Source organism: Microtus ochrogaster, unplaced genomic scaffold, assembly GCF_000317375.1.
Source record: "Microtus ochrogaster isolate Prairie Vole_2 unplaced genomic scaffold, MicOch1.0 UNK18, whole genome shotgun sequence".
NCBI lineage: Eukaryota > Metazoa > Chordata > Mammalia > Rodentia > Cricetidae > Microtus > Microtus ochrogaster.
The window spans coordinates 543,854-562,168 of record NW_004949116.1 but is presented as its reverse complement, the minus strand read 5'-3'; the positions used below and the strand labels follow the sequence as shown (position 1 = coordinate 562,168).

General features: G+C 47.5%; 1 protein-coding gene across 2 annotated transcripts; it reads left to right on the top strand.

Annotated features, from left to right (window-relative positions):
• The first annotated feature begins 5,275 nt into the window (after nt 1-5,275).
• On the top strand, nt 5,276-17,636 carry Abcf2 (ATP binding cassette subfamily F member 2). 2 transcript variants are annotated; one of them, XM_005367428.3, is made up of 15 exons: nt 5,276-5,341; nt 5,971-6,170; nt 8,023-8,235; nt 8,589-8,771; nt 8,849-9,020; nt 11,086-11,181; nt 12,118-12,220; nt 13,564-13,659; nt 14,062-14,181; nt 14,260-14,349; nt 14,641-14,751; nt 15,408-15,470; nt 15,649-15,777; nt 16,226-16,429; nt 16,993-17,636. In XM_005367428.3, the coding sequence occupies exons 2-15, from the start codon at nt 6,011-6,013 to the stop codon at nt 17,128-17,130; spliced, it is 1,878 nt and encodes a 625-aa protein (XP_005367485.1). In that variant the 5' UTR covers nt 5,276-5,341; nt 5,971-6,010; the 3' UTR covers nt 17,131-17,636. The 2 variants fall into 2 exon arrangements, with proteins under 2 accessions (XP_005367485.1, XP_005367486.1); XM_005367429.2 differs by lacking the exon at nt 5,276-5,341 and adding an exon at nt 5,351-5,662.
• The last annotated feature ends 679 nt before the right edge of the window (nt 17,637-18,315 follow it).

Here is an 18,315-nt window from a genome sequence, read left to right as displayed (position 1 = left end):
TTCAAGGCCAGTCTGGTGTACAAACAAGTTCCAGGACAGCCAGGACTATGTAAAGAAACCATGTCCTGAAAAATCCAAAAAAGGAGAGAAAGAAATAATGCAGTCGAAGAAGAGGTGAGATATAGGACAACACCTTTGTACGCTACATAGTACTGGTAGGAATGTAATTAGCCCAGCCACTGGGAAATTAGCATGGAAGTTCCTCAAAGATCTGAAAACAGAACTACCACATGATCTTAGCAGATCACTCCTGGGCATAGATCTAAATGACTCAAAGTAAGTCCCCATGCAATAGCTGCATACCTAGGTCACAGAATTATCCACAGTAGCCAATCTATGGAATCTGCCTATCAATGTCTATCTTACCAGTGGTCAAATAGATAAATAAAATGGAATCTATTCCCACAATGGAGTATTTATTACTCAGCCTTAAAGAAGAATGGAATTACGTTATTTGTAAGAAAATGGATGGAGGCAAGCAGCGGTGGCGCACGCCTTTAATTTCAGTGCTTGGGAGGCAGAGGCAGGCGGATCTCTGTGAGTTTGAGGCCAGCCTGGTCTACAAGAGCGAATTCCAGTTCAGGCTTTAAAACCATAGCAAAACCCTGTCTCAAAAAATAAACAAATAAACAAACAAATAAATAAATAGAAAAGAATATAGAAAACAGAAAAAGAAAATGGGTGGAACTGGAGAAAATGTTAAGCAAAAATAAGTTAGACAGATATTGAATGTTTTCTCATGTATTAAAATCTAAATTTAAAAACAAAGAAGGGCAAAGACTGGAGAGATGGCTCAGAGGTTAAGAGCACTGGCTGCTCTTCCAGAGGTCCTGAGTTCAATTCCCAGCAACCACATAGTGGCTCACAACCATCCATAATGAGATCTTGTGCCCTATTCTGGCATGAAGGCAGACGTGCATGCAGAATACTGTATACGTAATAAATAAATAAACATTAAAAATAATGTAAATTTTAAAAAAGGGCGAGAGGAGGGCTAGAGATAACTCAGTTAATAGAGGGATTGTGTAGTAAGCACGCAACCCTGGGTTTGATCCCCAGTACATATAAATGTGGGCATGGTGGCACATGCCCATATCCCTAGCACTCAGGAGGTACAGGAGAATCACAAGTTCGAGGTCATCCTGAGCTAACAGAGAGTTTAAGGTTTAGGCTACATGAGACCTTGAAAAACATCTTGGTAACACAGGCTCATAATTTTAGTCATCTCATCTACTTTGGAGGTTGAGGTACAAGAATCATCACCAGTTGTGTGTGAATGTGGGTGTGCACGCTCTGGGATTGAAGCTCAGTGGTAGACATATGTGAAACATGCACAAGCCCTCAGTTCAATCCTTAGCATGACACAAAACATACAAGTGAACGAAAGAGCATAAAGGTAGAAGGGGCCGAGTTAGAACTAGGAAAAGTAATAAACATGAATAATGGCATATGCTATATACATGTGAAAATTGACAATACAACTCTCCTTGGACAGTCGATGTAGGCTTTGAGTAAGGCTCCTTAAGAGCTTCCTCAGGAATCAAGGGATAACTTCTACATACTGAAGCTCCATGTGAGTTTACTTCGTAATGAGAAAGGCTGGCATAGAGAATGGCTCAGCAACCTCTGGGTCCACTTAGTTTGGACCATTCATTCTTTTCACAATTTATTTGGCAACCTGGCACCCCCACCTGCCTGTGCTCTGCACACAGTCCTCTCTCCCAACAGTGCACAGCATCCTGCTGGAAATCTGGAAACCCCATCTGTATCAGCCTGTAGGTATACCAACTTTAAACGATAGAAACAAGTTACTTCCCTTAGGGATCCCTAGATAATGCCCCATTTCTACTCAGACATGTGCTGTAACTCAGCCTAAAAACAAGAGGGATGGGATAATCTGACCTAAACTGGGTTTGGGTGCATGGGCAATACAAGAAACTGTGTCCTTTGAAGTTTTAGGGAGAATCCTCTATTATCATTTTATGCCTATATGCAATTGGGATAGTACATAATTAAAATCAGATGCATGGGTCTGGGGAGATGGCTCAGCATTTAAAAGCACTTGCTGAACAAGCATTGGCACCCAAGTTCAAAGCCCCAGAACTCATACAAAAAGGCAGGCATGGTTGAATATGTCTGTAACCCCGGTGCTATGGAGGGTGGTGGTGTAAGATATTTGTACACTGTGTGAAGGTATATTGCTGTGACTGGTGTAATAAAAAGCTGAACAGCCAATAGCTAGGCAGGAGGTGTAGGCGGGACTTCTGGGCAGAGAGAGGAAGTAGGAGGAAGAACTGAGCATCCAAGAGGAGACATGGAGGAAGCAGGATGGGCAGTACGTGACAGAAGGTAGATTAATAGAAATGGTTAATTTAAGTTGTAGGAGCTAGTTAAAAACAAGTCTAAGCTAAGACCAAGCTTTCATAATTAGTAAGTCTCCATGTCATTATTTGTGGGTTGGCAGCCCAAAGAAAAATCCTACCACAGGGTAATGTGGAGATAGGATCCATAGGGCTTGTTGGCTGCATCCTCCTCTAGGCTCAGTGACTCTGTCTCAAGGGAATAAGGCAGAGAGTGACAGTGCAGGACACCTGACATCTTCCTCTGGCCTCCATACACACATGTGAGTATATACCACACACACAAATAAAATTTTTTAAAAATATTTATTTATTTATTTATTTATTATACAATATTCTTTCTTGCTTTGTGCCTGAAGGCCAGAAGAGGGCACCAGACCTCATTACAGATGGTTGTGAGCCACCATATGGTTGCTGGGAATTGAACTCAGGACCTCTGGAAGAGCAGGCAGTGCTCTTAACCTCTGAGCCATCTCTCCAGCCCACAAATAAAAAATTTTAACTGGCTAGTAAGATAGCTTAGCAGGTAAAAAGATCTCTTGCCACCAAAGCTTGATGATTTGAGTTTGATCTTAGGAATCCACGGTGGAAGGAGAGAATCAATTCAGAATGTTGGCTTCTGACATCAGTGTGCATGTGGTATACACACAATAATAAACAAATAAAAATGTAAAGATCAGAAGCATCATGGGAAAGGTCATGAGTCATGAGCAAAAGCTTACGTAACTCAAACCTGTCTGTCAAAACAGAGAACCACTCATATTCACCAGTCAGTAAGCAGCCCCTTTCCCTTAGACTGCATAAAGGAAAGCCCCAAACATTCACCAGGGCCCTTGAGTGCACCTTCACTCATGTGCCCTGTGGTCAAGAGTGACAGTATGTACATTCCTGATCTGTACTATCACTTGGCCTTTGAATAAAGTTTTCTTGCTACTTTGAAAGCTGCATATGCCTATTTCAATGTGTAAGATGTCAACAGCACTACTCAGCTGGTAGAGGTTATACAGGGAACATGGTCAGTGGTGTTTAAGTGACATATCTGAACTGTAAGCACTAGCAGACCATCAAGGAGGAAAACTGTTTCTATGATGTGAGAGAGGTGGGACCAGCTTTCTGAACTCTATTGTTATAGAGATCTTACTCTGACCTCCCCTTCCCAGTCACTGTCCTCTCTGCTTAATCAGTTCTAATGTGGCACAGAAGGTAGTGACAACAGAGTACGATGAGGCTATCCTCAAAAGCAGAAGTGGACAATGGACTGAAAAAGGAGCATTGTAAAGAAAAAACATTTCTCAAGGGTTAGGCAGGTTAGTTTCAGGAACAGCATGCGGAGCAGCATTTTCCTGTCCAGGTGATTGACAAACCCATTTGGATCTGGTGTGTGTGTGTGTGTGTGTGTGTGTGTGTGTGTGTGCCCAAGCCATATTTACATGTGTGCACCATATTTACATGTGTGCAGATGCCTGCAGAGGCCAGCAGAGGGCACCAGATTTCCGAGGACTATTTTCACAGGCAAGTTACCTGGTGTGGGTGCTAGGAATCAAAACACGCACCTCTGCAAAATGCTCTTAACATCTCTCCAGTCTTTGGATGAACTTTTGTTTGTTTTTGGAGACAGGGTTTCTCTGTGTAGCTTTGAAGCCTGTCCTAGAACCCACTCTGTAGACCAGGCTGACCTGGAACTCACAGAGCTCAGCCTGAGGTCTAGTCTTTAAAACACAAACAATGTAACAGCAGATTAAAAAGAATTAAAGGGGGAGTCTATACAAAATAGCCTTTACCAGGACAAACCAGGCTTCCCTTAGTGGGTCTCAACAAAGCTTTGCCTTCACCTTTTCTAATCTTTGCAATCCTTTGAAATCTTGGGTGATGCTTTCTTTCTCAAAATTAGTGTGCTATCAAAGACACAGGAAGCAGGATCTGAAGCTGCTTATGATGTCCATCCTCGTTGACTTTCAAGCCTAATTTCTATTTAGCTTGGGGAAATGGTCACTGTAGAGGGAGAAGCTCACTTTCTGAGTGCACTCAAAGAAGTAACGGTTTCTTTTGTTTCCTTTGGTGTCAAAGAGCCTGGAGTGGTAACAAGGGTCAAAAAAAAATTAGTTACATTGTTTTGAGGCCACAGAGTAGAGTTTACAATGGACCTAACATTGAGTCTGTTAGAAATTTTAGACAGTGAATGTTTCATTTCAAAGGAAATGGAACAGGACAAGTCACAGCTAACTGTCCATTAACCTAAACTCAGCAACGTGGTACTTTAGACTGTTTCCACAACACTTACATGACTCTGATGGAATTCAGTAACTCGGTTAAGATACCAAACAAGGTTCAGAACAACGTCTGGCACTTTCTAAAAGTTTGATTAATGATGAACGAGGCTCTTCAATTTCGGTTCCATGAAACTAGGACTCCTTTCTCGTATGGAGCCGTTGGTGTGGTCTGCGAAGGGCTACCTCAGTTACAGTGCCGCCTCTGCCCAGCAGCACCGCACTCTTCTTTTTCCCTCCACCGCTACCTCTCTGTTCCCATTGTTAGGGCCAGCTCCCTTTGGAGGCATGCTGGGAAGCGTAGTCACACTCGGCTGGTTAAACCAGTTGAGCAGCCGGGTAAACTTATCTGCTAGAGGTGGTGTCCTGTCTGGGAGATCAGCTCGCCTCTCCGAGGAGCAATCTGGGATTTGCAGTTTCCAGCGCTTTAAACCGGCCTGCTGGGACAGGACTCCCGAACTCTAATCCTCCCTCAACGCGGAGTCTCGCGCGTTCTGATGGCGTCACTAGGATCGCGCAACACCTGGGAGTCACTGGTAGTTCTCGAGGAGAGTCCCGCTCGCGGTTGTTGCGAGTCAAGAACTGCATTTCCCAGGAGCCCACGCGGAGGCGCGCCAAAGGCCGCCCGGGGCCGTGATTGGCTGGCGAGCCGGCCGCACGCGGAGGAGCTCAAGGAGCAGCTCTGTTGCGACAGAGGCCGAGCGGCGAGGCCCCGTGAGTTGAGGGGGAAGGGGAGCCGGAGGGGAGGAGAGTGCGGACCCGTGAGCAGGAAGCGGGAGGTGAAGCGGAAGGGAGATCAGGATCGGGATGGAAAGGGCCGAAAGGGAAAAGAACTGGCCCAGGCAGAGACGGAGACGCGCGGGTTGTGGGGGAGGTTAGGGGCAGCGAGCGCGGAGACCCTTTGGGACCCGTCGCGGAGGACGCGTGGCTCCCGGGAAGAAACCGCGCCGCAGTCGGTGGGGTGGAGGGGAGCGACCAAAGCGAGGTCCGGGACGAACTCCTGGCGAAGACCCGAAAAGGAGGCGGCCGGCTGAGGTGCGCGAGCTCCAAGTTGGGAAACTAGAGACTAGGGGCAGAGCGGTCCCTCACCGAAGGCCCTGGGGGAAGAGCGCGTCCAAGTGAGGCCGGCGGTGGGGATTGGCGGGCGAGCCCAAAGGGAGGAGACGAGGCTGGAAGACCCGGTCGAGAGAGTGTGAGGGACCCTGACAAAGTTGGCAGAGGCAAGGCGGGGACAGAGTGGAGCACCAGAGGCTTGATAGGAAAATTCCAGGAAGGGATGGACTGCTTCAGACATTCTTACCAGTAAGTTTAGAATTTTGTAGTATCTGTTTCCTTTTCTTCAGACTCCTGAAAGAACAGTAACTACCCCTGTGCCTCATCACCATGCCCTCCGACCTGGCCAAGAAGAAGGCAGCCAAAAAGAAGGAAGCTGCCAAAGCTCGACAGCGGCCCAAAAAGGGACATGAAGAAAATGGAGACGCTGTCACAGAACCTCAGGTGACAGAGGAGAAAAATGAGGAGGCCAATGGCAGAGAGGCCACAGGTGATGGAGGGGACTTGGGTGTATTTTCTGACCTGGTTGCCCCAGCCAAAATCAGAATCTGGGGGCAGAGGCAATGAAGAATGTGTCTAGTTGGGTGCAGGTGAATAGTCCTTTAATGTCAGCATTCGGGAGGCGAAGGCAAAATAATGGAGGGTTTGAGGCCAGCCTGGGCTTCTTTTACAGAATAAAAGTCACAACACACATGTCTTTATATGCCATGAAACCTTTTAGTGACAACCAAACCCATAAAGTTGGAGATAGTGCCACCTTGTTACCAATCAAGGAAACTGAACTGAAGTGGCCAGCACAGACGGGAGTTGCTTATCCACCCCGATGCCATAGCAGACAATGACAGAAAAGGCAACTTCCTATCCCTCTTCTCAGTTTTCCTTCCAACCTGTGGGGGCGAGCATGTCGGGCTTTCCCATATGGCAGTACTCCTGATGTCATGGGGATGGTGATCATACTAATGAGAGTAACTGGCTGTGACGTGCTGTTCTATGAAGTTCTCCTGAGAAAACAGCCATGCTTTTGGTGCATTTGGGGATGTATTGAGCTTTTCTCCATACTAGCTGTGCTGTTCACCCATGCTACAACAGGTTGCTTTCAGAAAATCTATTTTCTGGTTTCCCTTCTCTGTTGCTGTGAAAAAATGCTGATGGAAACCAATTTGGGAGGAAAAAGTTAACTTCCTCTGACATGCCCAGGTTACAGTCCATCTTGGAGGGAAGAAAAGCAGGACTCTGGAGGAATACTGCTTGCTGGTTTGCTCAGCTTTCGCATGTAGCCCACACCCACTTAACTAAGGGTGGCACTGGCCAGTCTGGTGAAGGCAGGCTTCAGTTGGGGTCCCCTCTTTGCAGGCCTTTGTGAAGGTGATAGCTGAAGTTAGCTATGACAAGGAGGGGAGCATGGCGGTGCATACTAGTGAGCATCCCAGTTTAAAGCCTGTGCCTTCACCACCCCCCGAAACCTGGCTGCACAGTCCTGGGGCTGCATGTGCACTGCTCCTTGTTCCTTTGATGTTACCACATTTTTTTATCCTTCCATGCATTGAGTTGGTTTTTTTTTTTTTTTTTTTTTTTTTTTTTTTTGGTTTTTCGAGACAGGGTTTCTCTGTAGCTTTGGAGCCTGTCCTGGAACTCCCTTTGGTAGACCAGGCTGGCCTCAAACTCACAGGGATCCGCCTGTCTCTGCCTCCCGAGTGCTGGGATTACAGGCGTGTGCCACCACCGCCCGGCCATGCATTAAGTTTTGATACCATAGTGTTTGCACAAGCTGTATGTGACATTTTCCCTCAAAGCCTGGTTTAGTATGCAATGCCTTCTGATGACAGCTAACATCAGTCGTGTTCCTGTTCACTCTCCCCTGTGCCATTTTGCAGTGTTTCGTATATCTCTTTTGGTCATCTCACTTGTTTATATGAATATGCAGGGACCATGTTTTGAGGTGTGTGTGTAAGAGAGAGACTTGTACCACAGATAAATACTAAACATTTGAAACATAATAACATTAACAATGTGAACAGAAATAATAGAAAGTAGAGTTAAAAAGGACTGGTCGAGCTAAGTGGTAAGAATTGTCTCTAAAGTAAGAGTTCTACAAGGAAGCTAGTGGATCCTGGCTGGAGTTGTGGACGGTGGGAGGGCAAGAGAACTCAGAATCAGAGAGTGCATAGTAAAACTTGTCTGTGAAAGCAGGGTGTTGGGCAAGTCTTGTCGTGTGTACTGGATGTAAAGCTCTCAAAACTCTAGAGTCTGCTTCAGATGACCTGAGCTCAGGACCTGTGGAGCGGCCTGTTTGAGCCCCATGTGAGTCTGACAACACCTCCCCACATTACGTCTGTCTCTAGAAGTGGATTTGCTGACCAAGGAGCTAGAGGACTTTGAGATGAAGAAAGCTGCTGCTCGCGCTGTCACCGGCGTCCTGGCCTCTCACCCCAACAGTACTGACGTCCACATCATCAACCTCTCTCTCACCTTTCACGGTCAAGAGCTGCTCAGTGACACCAAGCTAGAACTAAACTCAGGCCGTCGTTATGGCCTCATTGGCTTAAATGGAATTGGTGAGGCCCTCAGAGAGCAAAGTGGGAGGGTTCTCTTTCTTGGCTCATTTGTTACTCAGTATGTATTTAACACTAGCAAAGCAAGGAATTAATTCTATGAGTGGGGACCAGACATGCGATTTATGACACAGCCGTGTGCAGAAGGTGCTAGAGCAGTTGGTCGGGGAAATGGGGATGGGGGATAATGTGTGAAGCCATTGTAAAGGAACAAGACCTCACAGGAGCAGTAGCACAAGACTTGACCTTGGAAAGGGAATCCTGCGAGAGAAGGATAGTGGGATCCAAGTGAGAGGGTGGAACCAAGGAAGGCCCTTAAAGAGTGTGGACCCAGTTTGTCTTTATGTCACTCTCAGGAAAGTCCATGCTGCTCTCTGCTATTGGGAAGCGTGAAGTGCCCATCCCTGAGCACATAGACATCTACCATCTGACTCGCGAGATGCCTCCTAGCGAGAAAACACCCTTGCAGTGTGTAATGGAGGTGGACACAGAGCGGGCCATGCTGGAGAGGGAGGCTGAGCGCTTAGCTCATGAGGATGGTAAGGCTCTATACCCAGGGGCGGGCTGGGCTTCCTCCTGAAACCCTCGGGGAGCTGACGGTTATGTACTACCACAGCGGAGTGTGAGAAGCTCATGGAGCTTTATGAGCGGTTGGAAGAGCTGGACGCCGATAAAGCCGAGATGAGGGCCTCAAGGATCTTACATGGATTGGGTTTCACACCTGCCATGCAGCGCAAGAAGCTGAAAGACTTCAGTGGTGGCTGGCGGATGCGAGTTGCTCTTGCCAGGTGAGTTTGCTCCCTTCCCCTCTTTCTTTGGAGCCCCCATCTCTTGGAGTGGAATGTTCATTCTGGTAGGACCGTAGACTTGGTAGCATGGTCAGTTTGTGCCAGCTGAGGTAACCATCAGTGATGTGTCATGGACAGGTGTGTCGACTAGACTGTGAACGTCCTGGCTGAGGTACTCAGAAGTGCTTCCATGCTCAGTGCTGGGACTTCTGCATGTGGTCCAGGAGTACTCCTGAGCAGACTCAAGTTTAACAGTAGAGTTAAGCTTTTCTTTCACCTGACCCCTTCCTGCTTTTTGTGCTTCCATCCTGCTAATTTTTATGATAGTAAAATATTAGACAGCCTTGATGTCCCCTGTCTTTTTACCCCTGGAAACTGTGCTTACAAGTGAGTTTCTATAGTCCAGCTGCTTCCATGCACTCCCCAGAGTGCCGAGTCGTGTTTATCTGGTTTCTGTTACAGCTATGAAGTAGCTGAGTGAGGCTGCACACTTTAGAAAGAAAAGAGGCTCGTGGTTCTGGAAGTACAAGGCAAAGGGGCCTCATTTGGTGGTGGTTTTGCTAGCAGAGTCCTGGAGTATAGTGTAGGCTTCATGTGGTGGGAGAGACGGAAGTTCGCATGTCTGTCTTCTTGTCTCCTTATACAGCCACAAATGTGCTCATTGGGCTCTATCCTATGGCTTTGCCTAATCCTGCTCACATTGCAGCGGCCAAGCACCAACATTTAGATGGATTTCTACCCTCTTAATGTCTCTCAGTGGGGACTCCACATGTATTCAAGCCGTAGTTATTCTGCATCACACAGTTCCTGGGAAGCAGGTTGCTGAGGCTGTTCCATGGGCCTAGAGAGTTGCCTTGTGTCTTAAAACATGAGTGCAGTGGCTCCTCTTGTTAACCAGAAGCTGCTCTGGGTGGCTTAGGAGCTTTGGAGACAACTCTCAGTTTGAGTGTGATGCTCAGAAATATTCTTACCAGGTTCCCAAGAGTGGTGACTGCAGTCTGGAAGCCAGAGCTTTAGCCTGTTCCTTGACTACCTGCATAAGAAAAGGACTTTGGGGGCTTCAGAGATGGCTCAGAGGTAAAGAGCAGTGGCCGCTCTTCTGGAGGACCCGGGTTCTATTACCAGCACCCACATGGCAGCTCACAACTGTCAGTAAACTCCAGCTGCAGGGGATACAACACCATCATACAGACAGACAGACATGCAGGCAGAACACCAATGTACACAAAATAAGGATAAATAAATTATTTTTAAAAAAAGAAAGAAAGAAAAGTTTGGGTGCTTGTTGGAGTCTGGTAGCCCCGTCCATTGTCTAACTAGGATGGTTGTTACCTTGCTAACTTGTTTCCTCTTGTGCTCTGATGCTTACCAGCTGCCTGCCATTTCAAACCTCACAGGTGCAAAAGGCCTTCTCAGCCTTACCTGTAGGCTGCATCCCTATAACTCACTTTCTGCCTTTCAGTCCTGCGTTCTAGAGACCCTTCTTTTCTGAGGTAGAAAACAGAGATTACTGTTGTGGAATATTTGTTTAACTCTGTAAAGATATGTTACTTTTTTGTTGTTACATTTTGCAGAATATTTGTTAACTGAATAAAGATGTGTTACATTTGTTTCACCTTGCCTACCTAAGGCACTGATAGGTAGAATAAAAGGCTGAAAGGCCAATGACTAGGCAGGAGAGGGATGGGCGGTGCTGGTGGGCAGAGAAAATAAGTAGCAGGGGGATTCTAGGCTGGGGGAGGAGAGAACAAGGGAGAAAAAGAGGGAGATGCCAGACAGACACAGAGGAAGCAGGAAAGTAGGACATACACAGTGAAAAAAAGGTACAAAGCCACGAGGCAAAACTTAGATGAAGAGAAACGGGTTAAATTAAGATATAAGAGCTAGTGAGACAAGTCCAAGTTAAGGCTGAGCATTGGTAATTAATAAGTCTCTGTGTCATGGTTTGGGGGCTGCTACAGATTGACTTGAGGATTCAGTCCAGACCTGACCAGTATTGTGGCAGGCAAGCTGTGCCTTCCATTCGGCATTCAGGGTGCCTCTTGTTCCCTTCTGTGTCCTTCAGAGCCCTCTTTATTCGGCCCTTCATGCTGCTTCTAGATGAGCCTACCAACCACCTGGACCTGGATGCTTGTGTGTGGCTGGAAGAGGAACTTAAGACGTAAGGGGTGGGACTGGGAGCCACAGATCCTGAGGGGTCGTTAGCACGGTGCAAAGAAAATAGATGCCCAGAAGCTGCCCTGATGAGTGTGAAGAGAGACCAGAGAGGCCAGATGTAGCCAGTGCCAAAAGCAGTTAGAGTAGACCTTTCTGTTTCATTGGGGTGTTTTTGTAAGTCTGAAATGTATGAGCCTTTAAAACCAAAACCTTTTGTTTTTCCTATGTCTGAAGTACATCTTTATTAAAGACAATGTTTAATTATGTATATATCTGTGTATGTGCATGCACAAACACAAAACATGTAAATTGAGTCCAATACTTCATGACATGGTGATAAAGAAAAATATTATCAAATAAGATCATGGTTCTTTATAACCAAAGAACTGAGTAGCCTGGAATATTGTCTCAGTTTTAAAAGGAAATAGTAGCCGGGCGATGGTGGCGCACGCCTTTAATCCCAGCACTCGGGAGGCAGAGGTAGGCGGATCTCTGTGAGTTCGAGACCAGCCTGGTCTACAAGCTAGATCCAGGACAGGCTCCAAAGCCACAGAGAAACCCTGTCTCGAAAAACCAAAAAAAAAAAAAGGAAATAGTAGCATATACCTCAGTGCTGTCTCAAAAGAAAGGGCTCAATGTTTCTCTTATGGAATGGGTTTGAGTTGGCCTAGCCCATAGTTCTGGATACGGTTTATTTAAATATTGTATATGCAGACTTCACTACTACTCCGTCTCTGCTGTCAGAACGGAAGACTCGGGCTCAGGCTCTCTTACCACGGGCAGGCTCCAGTGCTGCCTAAGTCCCTGCTGGCTGCGGAGCTGCAAGGGCACTTGGGTGTGAGGGTGGGAAAGGGTGAGGGCTTTCTGGATGTGGCTATGTAGGCTTTTTTTGACCAGTCTCTTGCTTGCAACCTTCCTGATTGGCTCTTTGGCTTCACAGTTTCAAGCGCATCCTGGTCCTCGTGTCCCATTCCCAGGACTTTCTGAATGGGGTCTGTACCAATATCATCCACATGCATAACAAGAAACTGAAATATTACACGGTGAGTGGGCCTTGGCTCCTGCACCTACTTCTTCTTTGAATTTGTTATTAAATACCAAAACAGCCTTTTAAAGAAGTCCTGCAGCTTATTTTAGTTCCAAAGCCTTTGCGCTTGATCATAGTCTACAGTTGGCAGCTGCTGTATGTGTGTGTGTTTGCCTTACGCAAAGAAGTTGACTTCTTTCAGTGCCTGGGGAAGGAGCTGGTCCTGCTCACTGGTGTGAGAGAGAGGTTGATGCGCAGGAAAATACGGTAGTATCTTAGTAGTCTCCCTGTTGTGCTTTGTCTTTTTTTTTTTAATCTTTTTTTTTTTAATATTTATTTATTATGTATACAATATTCTGTCTGTGTGTATGCCTGCAGGCCAGAAGAGGGCACCAGACCTCATTACAGATGGTTGTGAGCCACCATGTGGTTGCTGGGAATTGAACTCAGGACCTTTGGAAGAGCAGGCAATGCTCTTAACCACTGAGCCATCTCCCCAGCCCCTAAGTTCTTTTCTTTATGTGTATGGGTGTTCATTGCCTACATGGTCTCTACGTGTGTCATGTGCAGTGCCCAGTGAGGCCAGAAGAGGGTGTTAGGTCCCATGAAACTGAGTTGTGAACATGGATATGTGCCACCATGTGTGTACTGAGAATTGAGCCCGGTTCTTTTAGAAGAGCAGCCAGTGCTCTTAACCACTGAGCCTCCAGCCCCTCTTCTGTAATCTTTAAGAATCATATTTTTCAGGTTACTTTTAAAATTAGCAACTGCTTTCTAGGTGAATATACAGTCTGCCTGTTTGTTAGGTTTTTTTAGTGGATGACTAGCTTGAATCTTGGGCTTTGGTTCAGTTAGAAGCCATGGCAATCCAGTTGGCCATGATCCTAAGTCCAGGTGGTTTGTTTTCCCTTGTGGGGGACAATCCTTATTACCCATAAGTGGCATTAGCCTCTAGGTGGGCTATAAGAGGTGGTTGAGGGCCTGAGCTCCATGGTGTCTGCGTGACTGTATCCGGGGCTTCTGCAGACACCGAGTGTTCTGGTTAATCTTAGGATTTGACATGGACCTTGGCTTGGCTGAGTAAAAGACATGGAATTGAAAATAAACATCCATACATTTCCGGTTAGGCTGTAGCATGACTTAGTGGTACACCTTTGCCTTATGTGTCATGTTAGTGTCCTGGGTTCCGTCCTTGAGAATGCAGAAACAAACACCAGGTTCTAGGATAGCATGCACTGCTTTAATGCAGTTCCTCTTACTACTGCTCAGACTTAGAGCAAGCCTGTCAGTGATGCTGTCACCCTCTAATCTGAGTGAGAACCTAGGACTGAGCACCCTTGCCTGGGCTGTCCCCCACAGGGTAATTATGATCAGTATGTGAAGACACGGCTGGAGCTGGAGGAGAACCAGATGAAGAGGTTTCACTGGGAACAGGACCAGATTGCACACATGAAGGTAGGGAAGTTATGCTGCCGTTCTCCACTTGTTTTGGGAAATGATGGGAGCTGGGGGAAGCTGGGAGAAGCTGGGAAGGAACGTGGGTCATTTCTTACTCAAGGTTAAAGGGTTAATGCTGGGTGTGGTGGTGCACGCCTTTAATCTCAGCACTTGGGAGGCAGAGGCAGGTAGATCTCTCAGTTTGAGGCCAGCCTGGTCTACAGATTGAGTCCCAGGACAGCCAGGGCTACACAGAGAAACCCTGCCACAAGCAAACAAATAAAACAAAACAAAAAAAGCTACTGCTTGTGGTGTTCTGTGCACATGCACACCCTAAGCCCCCGCGTGGTCTCCTGTACACCCTTTAAGCCTTTTCTTCTCTCTCGCACACACTTCAAGCCCTCTTCTGGTCTCTTTCAGAACTACATTGCCAGGTTTGGCCATGGAAGTGCCAAGCTGGCCCGGCAGGCTCAAAGCAAAGAGAAAACGCTACAGAAAATGATGGCATCGGGACTGACTGAAAGAGTTGTGAGTGACAAGGTAAGGTCTCATGGTTAGATTAGGTGGCTGAGGCGTGGGTTAGGAAAAGTACTGACACAAGATGCCTTCTCTTCTTAGACGCTGTCATTTTATTTCCCACCATGTGGTAAAATCCCACCACCTGTCATTATGGTGCAGAACGTGAGCTTCAAGTATACAAAAGACGGGGTGAGTGTAGGCCAGAGCACATGGAAAGAGCCTGTGTGTAGCTTGGGGGCTGGGTATATTTTGCATAGGCAGTTTCAGCAGTGGAAGCCTCTCCCATTTTTGCTGCCTGTATCTGCTGACTTTTTCCAGGGAGGGGACGATTTTCAGGCTTAACAGATGGAAGCGGTGGGTTGGGATCAGCTTTGACAGTGATACCTCCTCCATTTTCTCCACCTATGGAGTTGGCATGCCAGGCTGAGCAAATTCAAGTGCTAACCTTTGTTCCCCCTCTCTCTCTTTAACCCACCTCAGCCTTGCATCTACAATAATCTAGAGTTTGGCATTGACCTTGACACACGAGTGGCTCTGGTAGGACCCAATGGTGCAGGGAAGTCCACTCTGTTGAAGCTACTAACTGGAGAGGTAATGGTGCCAAGGTGGTTCTGGTCCCTTCATTAAGGAAGAAGGGAGTGAGTGAATGCTCTGGTTGAGTGAGCCACCTGGAGGAGCTGGGGCAGTGCTGGGGGCAGTGCTGAGGCCAGGGAGGCTGGGTGGGGAAGAATCTGTATGACTGAGAATGCTTGTGGATGCATGCATGTGACAGTGTTTGTTAGGCTATAAGGACAGGGTACCTATACCTTGGAATTTCTTTAGAGAAAATGTGTGTTGTGCCTACATCAAGTGCCTTATTGATGTATTATACAGTGGGTCTTTCATGTCCACCTAGTAAACTGCTGTGTATCTTTGCCTCTCTTAAGAGTCTGTTTCAGTGATTCTTCCTAAGTTTATTCTTTTACACCTGTTTTATTGTGTATGCATTCACATGTGGTCAGAGGACAGTTGTGGGTGTCAGTTCTCACTTTCCACCATGTGGGTTCCAGATCAGCTCAGGCTGTCAATGTCGGCAGCCAGTTACTTAATCCACTGAGTGTCTGCACCGAAGAGTGCCTCGACGGTAGTCTGTGTGTTGGCGAAGTAGAACGATGGGAAGGTTGTCGAGTCATGTGTATGTGCTAGCATCTGTTTGGGTTTCCTTTTTGGCGTGTTTGCTTTTCTGATCCTACTTAACTTTTTCCTAGCTTCTACCCACAGATGGAATGATCCGGAAGCATTCTCACGTCAAGATAGGACGTTACCATCAGGTACAGGCCCGGCGTCAGTGTTGGGGGTCCAAGCCCCTCCTCTGGGAACATCCGCTTCTGCCTCTCCCTGCTTCTTGAATCCTGAGCAAGTACCTTTTAGGGTAGGCCCCTGTCACACCAAGTGGCCTCCATTAGGAGGAGGTTTCCCCCAAATATGGTGGTCTTGTTTTCTCTGCAGCACTTACAGGAGCAGCTGGACCTGGACCTTTCACCATTGGAGTATATGATGAAGTGCTACCCAGAGATCAAGGAGAAGGAGGAGATGAGGAAGATCATTGGGAGATATGGCCTCACTGGGAAACAGCAGGTGAGAGAGGAATGGTGGGAAGGATCCAAGATGACTCAGAGGCTATGACCAGATGGTCAGGGAACACTCCTCACACCTAGCTTTGGGAGCGATCCCAGAGTCTCCTCTATTTCTTTCTTCTAAAGTGCCATGTACTATGAGGTTGTAGGAAAGGATAGTGAGCGGGACTCTTGACACGGGCTCTTGAGCCAGAGTGCGTGAGAGAACTAGAAAACACGTGAAACTGCAGGGTCCCTGGATCATACCATTGCATCAGAACTGACATGCTGATTGTAAGAGGCTGAGTGGTCCTAACGGCCTGGCCAGTGTCTTGCTGTATGATCTTGGATCATCCTAGGCTCGTGTCTTGCAAAAAAATAAATAAAAGGCAATAATGGCAACGGGAGCCAGAGAGGGGGAAGAGGACTCATGCTGCATGGGAGGTGTTCTTACGTCATGGTTCCTCTAGGTGAGCCCAATCCGGAACCTGTCAGATGGGCAGAAGTGCCGAGTGTGTCTGGCCTGGCTGGCCTGGCAGAACCCTCACATGCTGTTTCTGGATGAGCCTACCAATCACCTGGACATCGAGACCATTGATGCACTGGCAGATGCCATCAATGAATTTGAGGGTGGCATGATGCTAGTCAGCCACGACTTCAGACTCATCCAGCAGGTGGGTGTGACCTGAGCACAGAGTGGAGTGTGGGTAGAAGATTGTGTGAATCACTTGCAGCCCGTGGAGGACATAACACGTTTGCTAAATTCAGGGAAGGGCTCAGGTCCTTGTGGCCTGGTGATAGCCAGATCTCATGACTCTGTAGGGATAGTAGTTAACTTGGTCTAGGTGACCCAAATGAGGAAATCGGACTTTTATTACTGTCTCAAGATTCTTCAGCCCAAAATAAGTGTTGTAGTAAGAAGAATCTGGATTATGAGGAGGAAAGGCGACTGGCTGTTTCTGAGCTTGTAAAGAAGCAAGGGTAGACACCTGTCTCATGAAGCCTCTGAACAGATCAGGAGCCTGTTGGAGACCTCACAGTGGGGGGTGGCACAGCAGGATCTGGCTTGGAAAATTCTGGAATGCTGGTTCTAGTGCTCTTGAGTAAAATACTCCCAGATAAGGGTTTGGACAGGGCCTTGGAGGAAAGGCTGTTTCATTCAGGAAGCCTCATACAATGCCTGGTGGTGGGGAGGGTGCCGAGGACTGGCCGTATTGAGCCCAGCATCTGCTTCCAGGTTGCACAGGAGATTTGGGTCTGTGAGAAGCAGACGATCACCAAGTGGCCTGGAGACATCCTGGCCTACAAGGAGCACCTCAAATCCAAGCTGGTAGATGAGGAGCCCCAGCTCACCAAGAGGACCCACAACGTGTGAGCCCTCAGCCAGGCTTGGGTCAGGAATGCCACCTGGAGACTGCCAGCTGACACCTGACCAGCCACTCAGGACAGGACCCTGGGGCTGCACTCCCGCATTGCTGCAATACTGCCCCAGCCTCTCCCCTCAGCCTGCCTTTGCTGCATCTTATCTCCAGCTGTCCGTTTCCCATCTTCCTTCCATTTGGATCTGTGTCTGGACTTGGCTGGCTGTTCCCTCCAGACCTTCACTGGCTACCTTGTCCTGAGAGATGCAGCCAGGGGTCCCTGGGTTAACCCAAGGGCACAAGCCCGGGTCTGGCCCTGGAAGGATTCAAGAGCCTTGTTTTATGGGTTTTGGTGATGTTGGGGGAATGCTGCCAGCCCATCACCCCCATTCCTTATTGCTTCTGGTTTGGAGCCCTGGGCCAGGGCTGTAGTCCTGGTCGATATTTTAATAATTATTTAACTGTAGATCTGTGTGTCATCTACAATGTGTCCAATAAAGAGGAAGCCACAGTCCCTCCTTCCTGGGTCTCTTGAGCATTCTTTCTCTCCCTGAAGTCAGCATTCCCTTCCCCTCAGCAGCCATGGGCTTGAGAAGTCTGTCCCTCTGGAGCTGCAGAAACGTACTGCTCCCCCTACCCATCCTGTCCAGACAAGCTTTCCCTCAGGCCTGTGTTTCAGGAGACTTGGCTGTGGAGAGGGCTCATCAGGTCACAGAGGTAGACGTTGACAACTTTTTGACAGTAATGGACGCAGCTAGGAGCTAACGTTCCTAACCAGTTTCCTGGTGTGATGCTGAGCAGGAGGCCATGGACCATACTTTGCAATGTGGTGTACTCTTGCCACCACTCACCTCACATAGGTAGAGCTTGTTAAAAATCCAGGTTCCTTTTCTACACCTGTCAGTTGGTGGAGTGGGAGGTACAGAATCTGGGGTCTGCATGTGCAGTTCCTGGACTGGCAGGAGTCTTTGTCTGTCTGGCCTTTTGGAACTTTGAGGCTTTCTGTCAGCAGGCACTACCATATCCACCTTACCCAGGGGTGGTTGTTACCCCTGAAACCTTAGTGGCCACCTTTGTTGGAAAGCATACCAACCATTTTAAAGTATGTATTAACAGCACATCTAAGAGCTTACAAGGAGCATCCAAGTGGGAAAGGCTATAAATCAATATTAAATTTGTGGTTTGGAAACTAGGAGAAT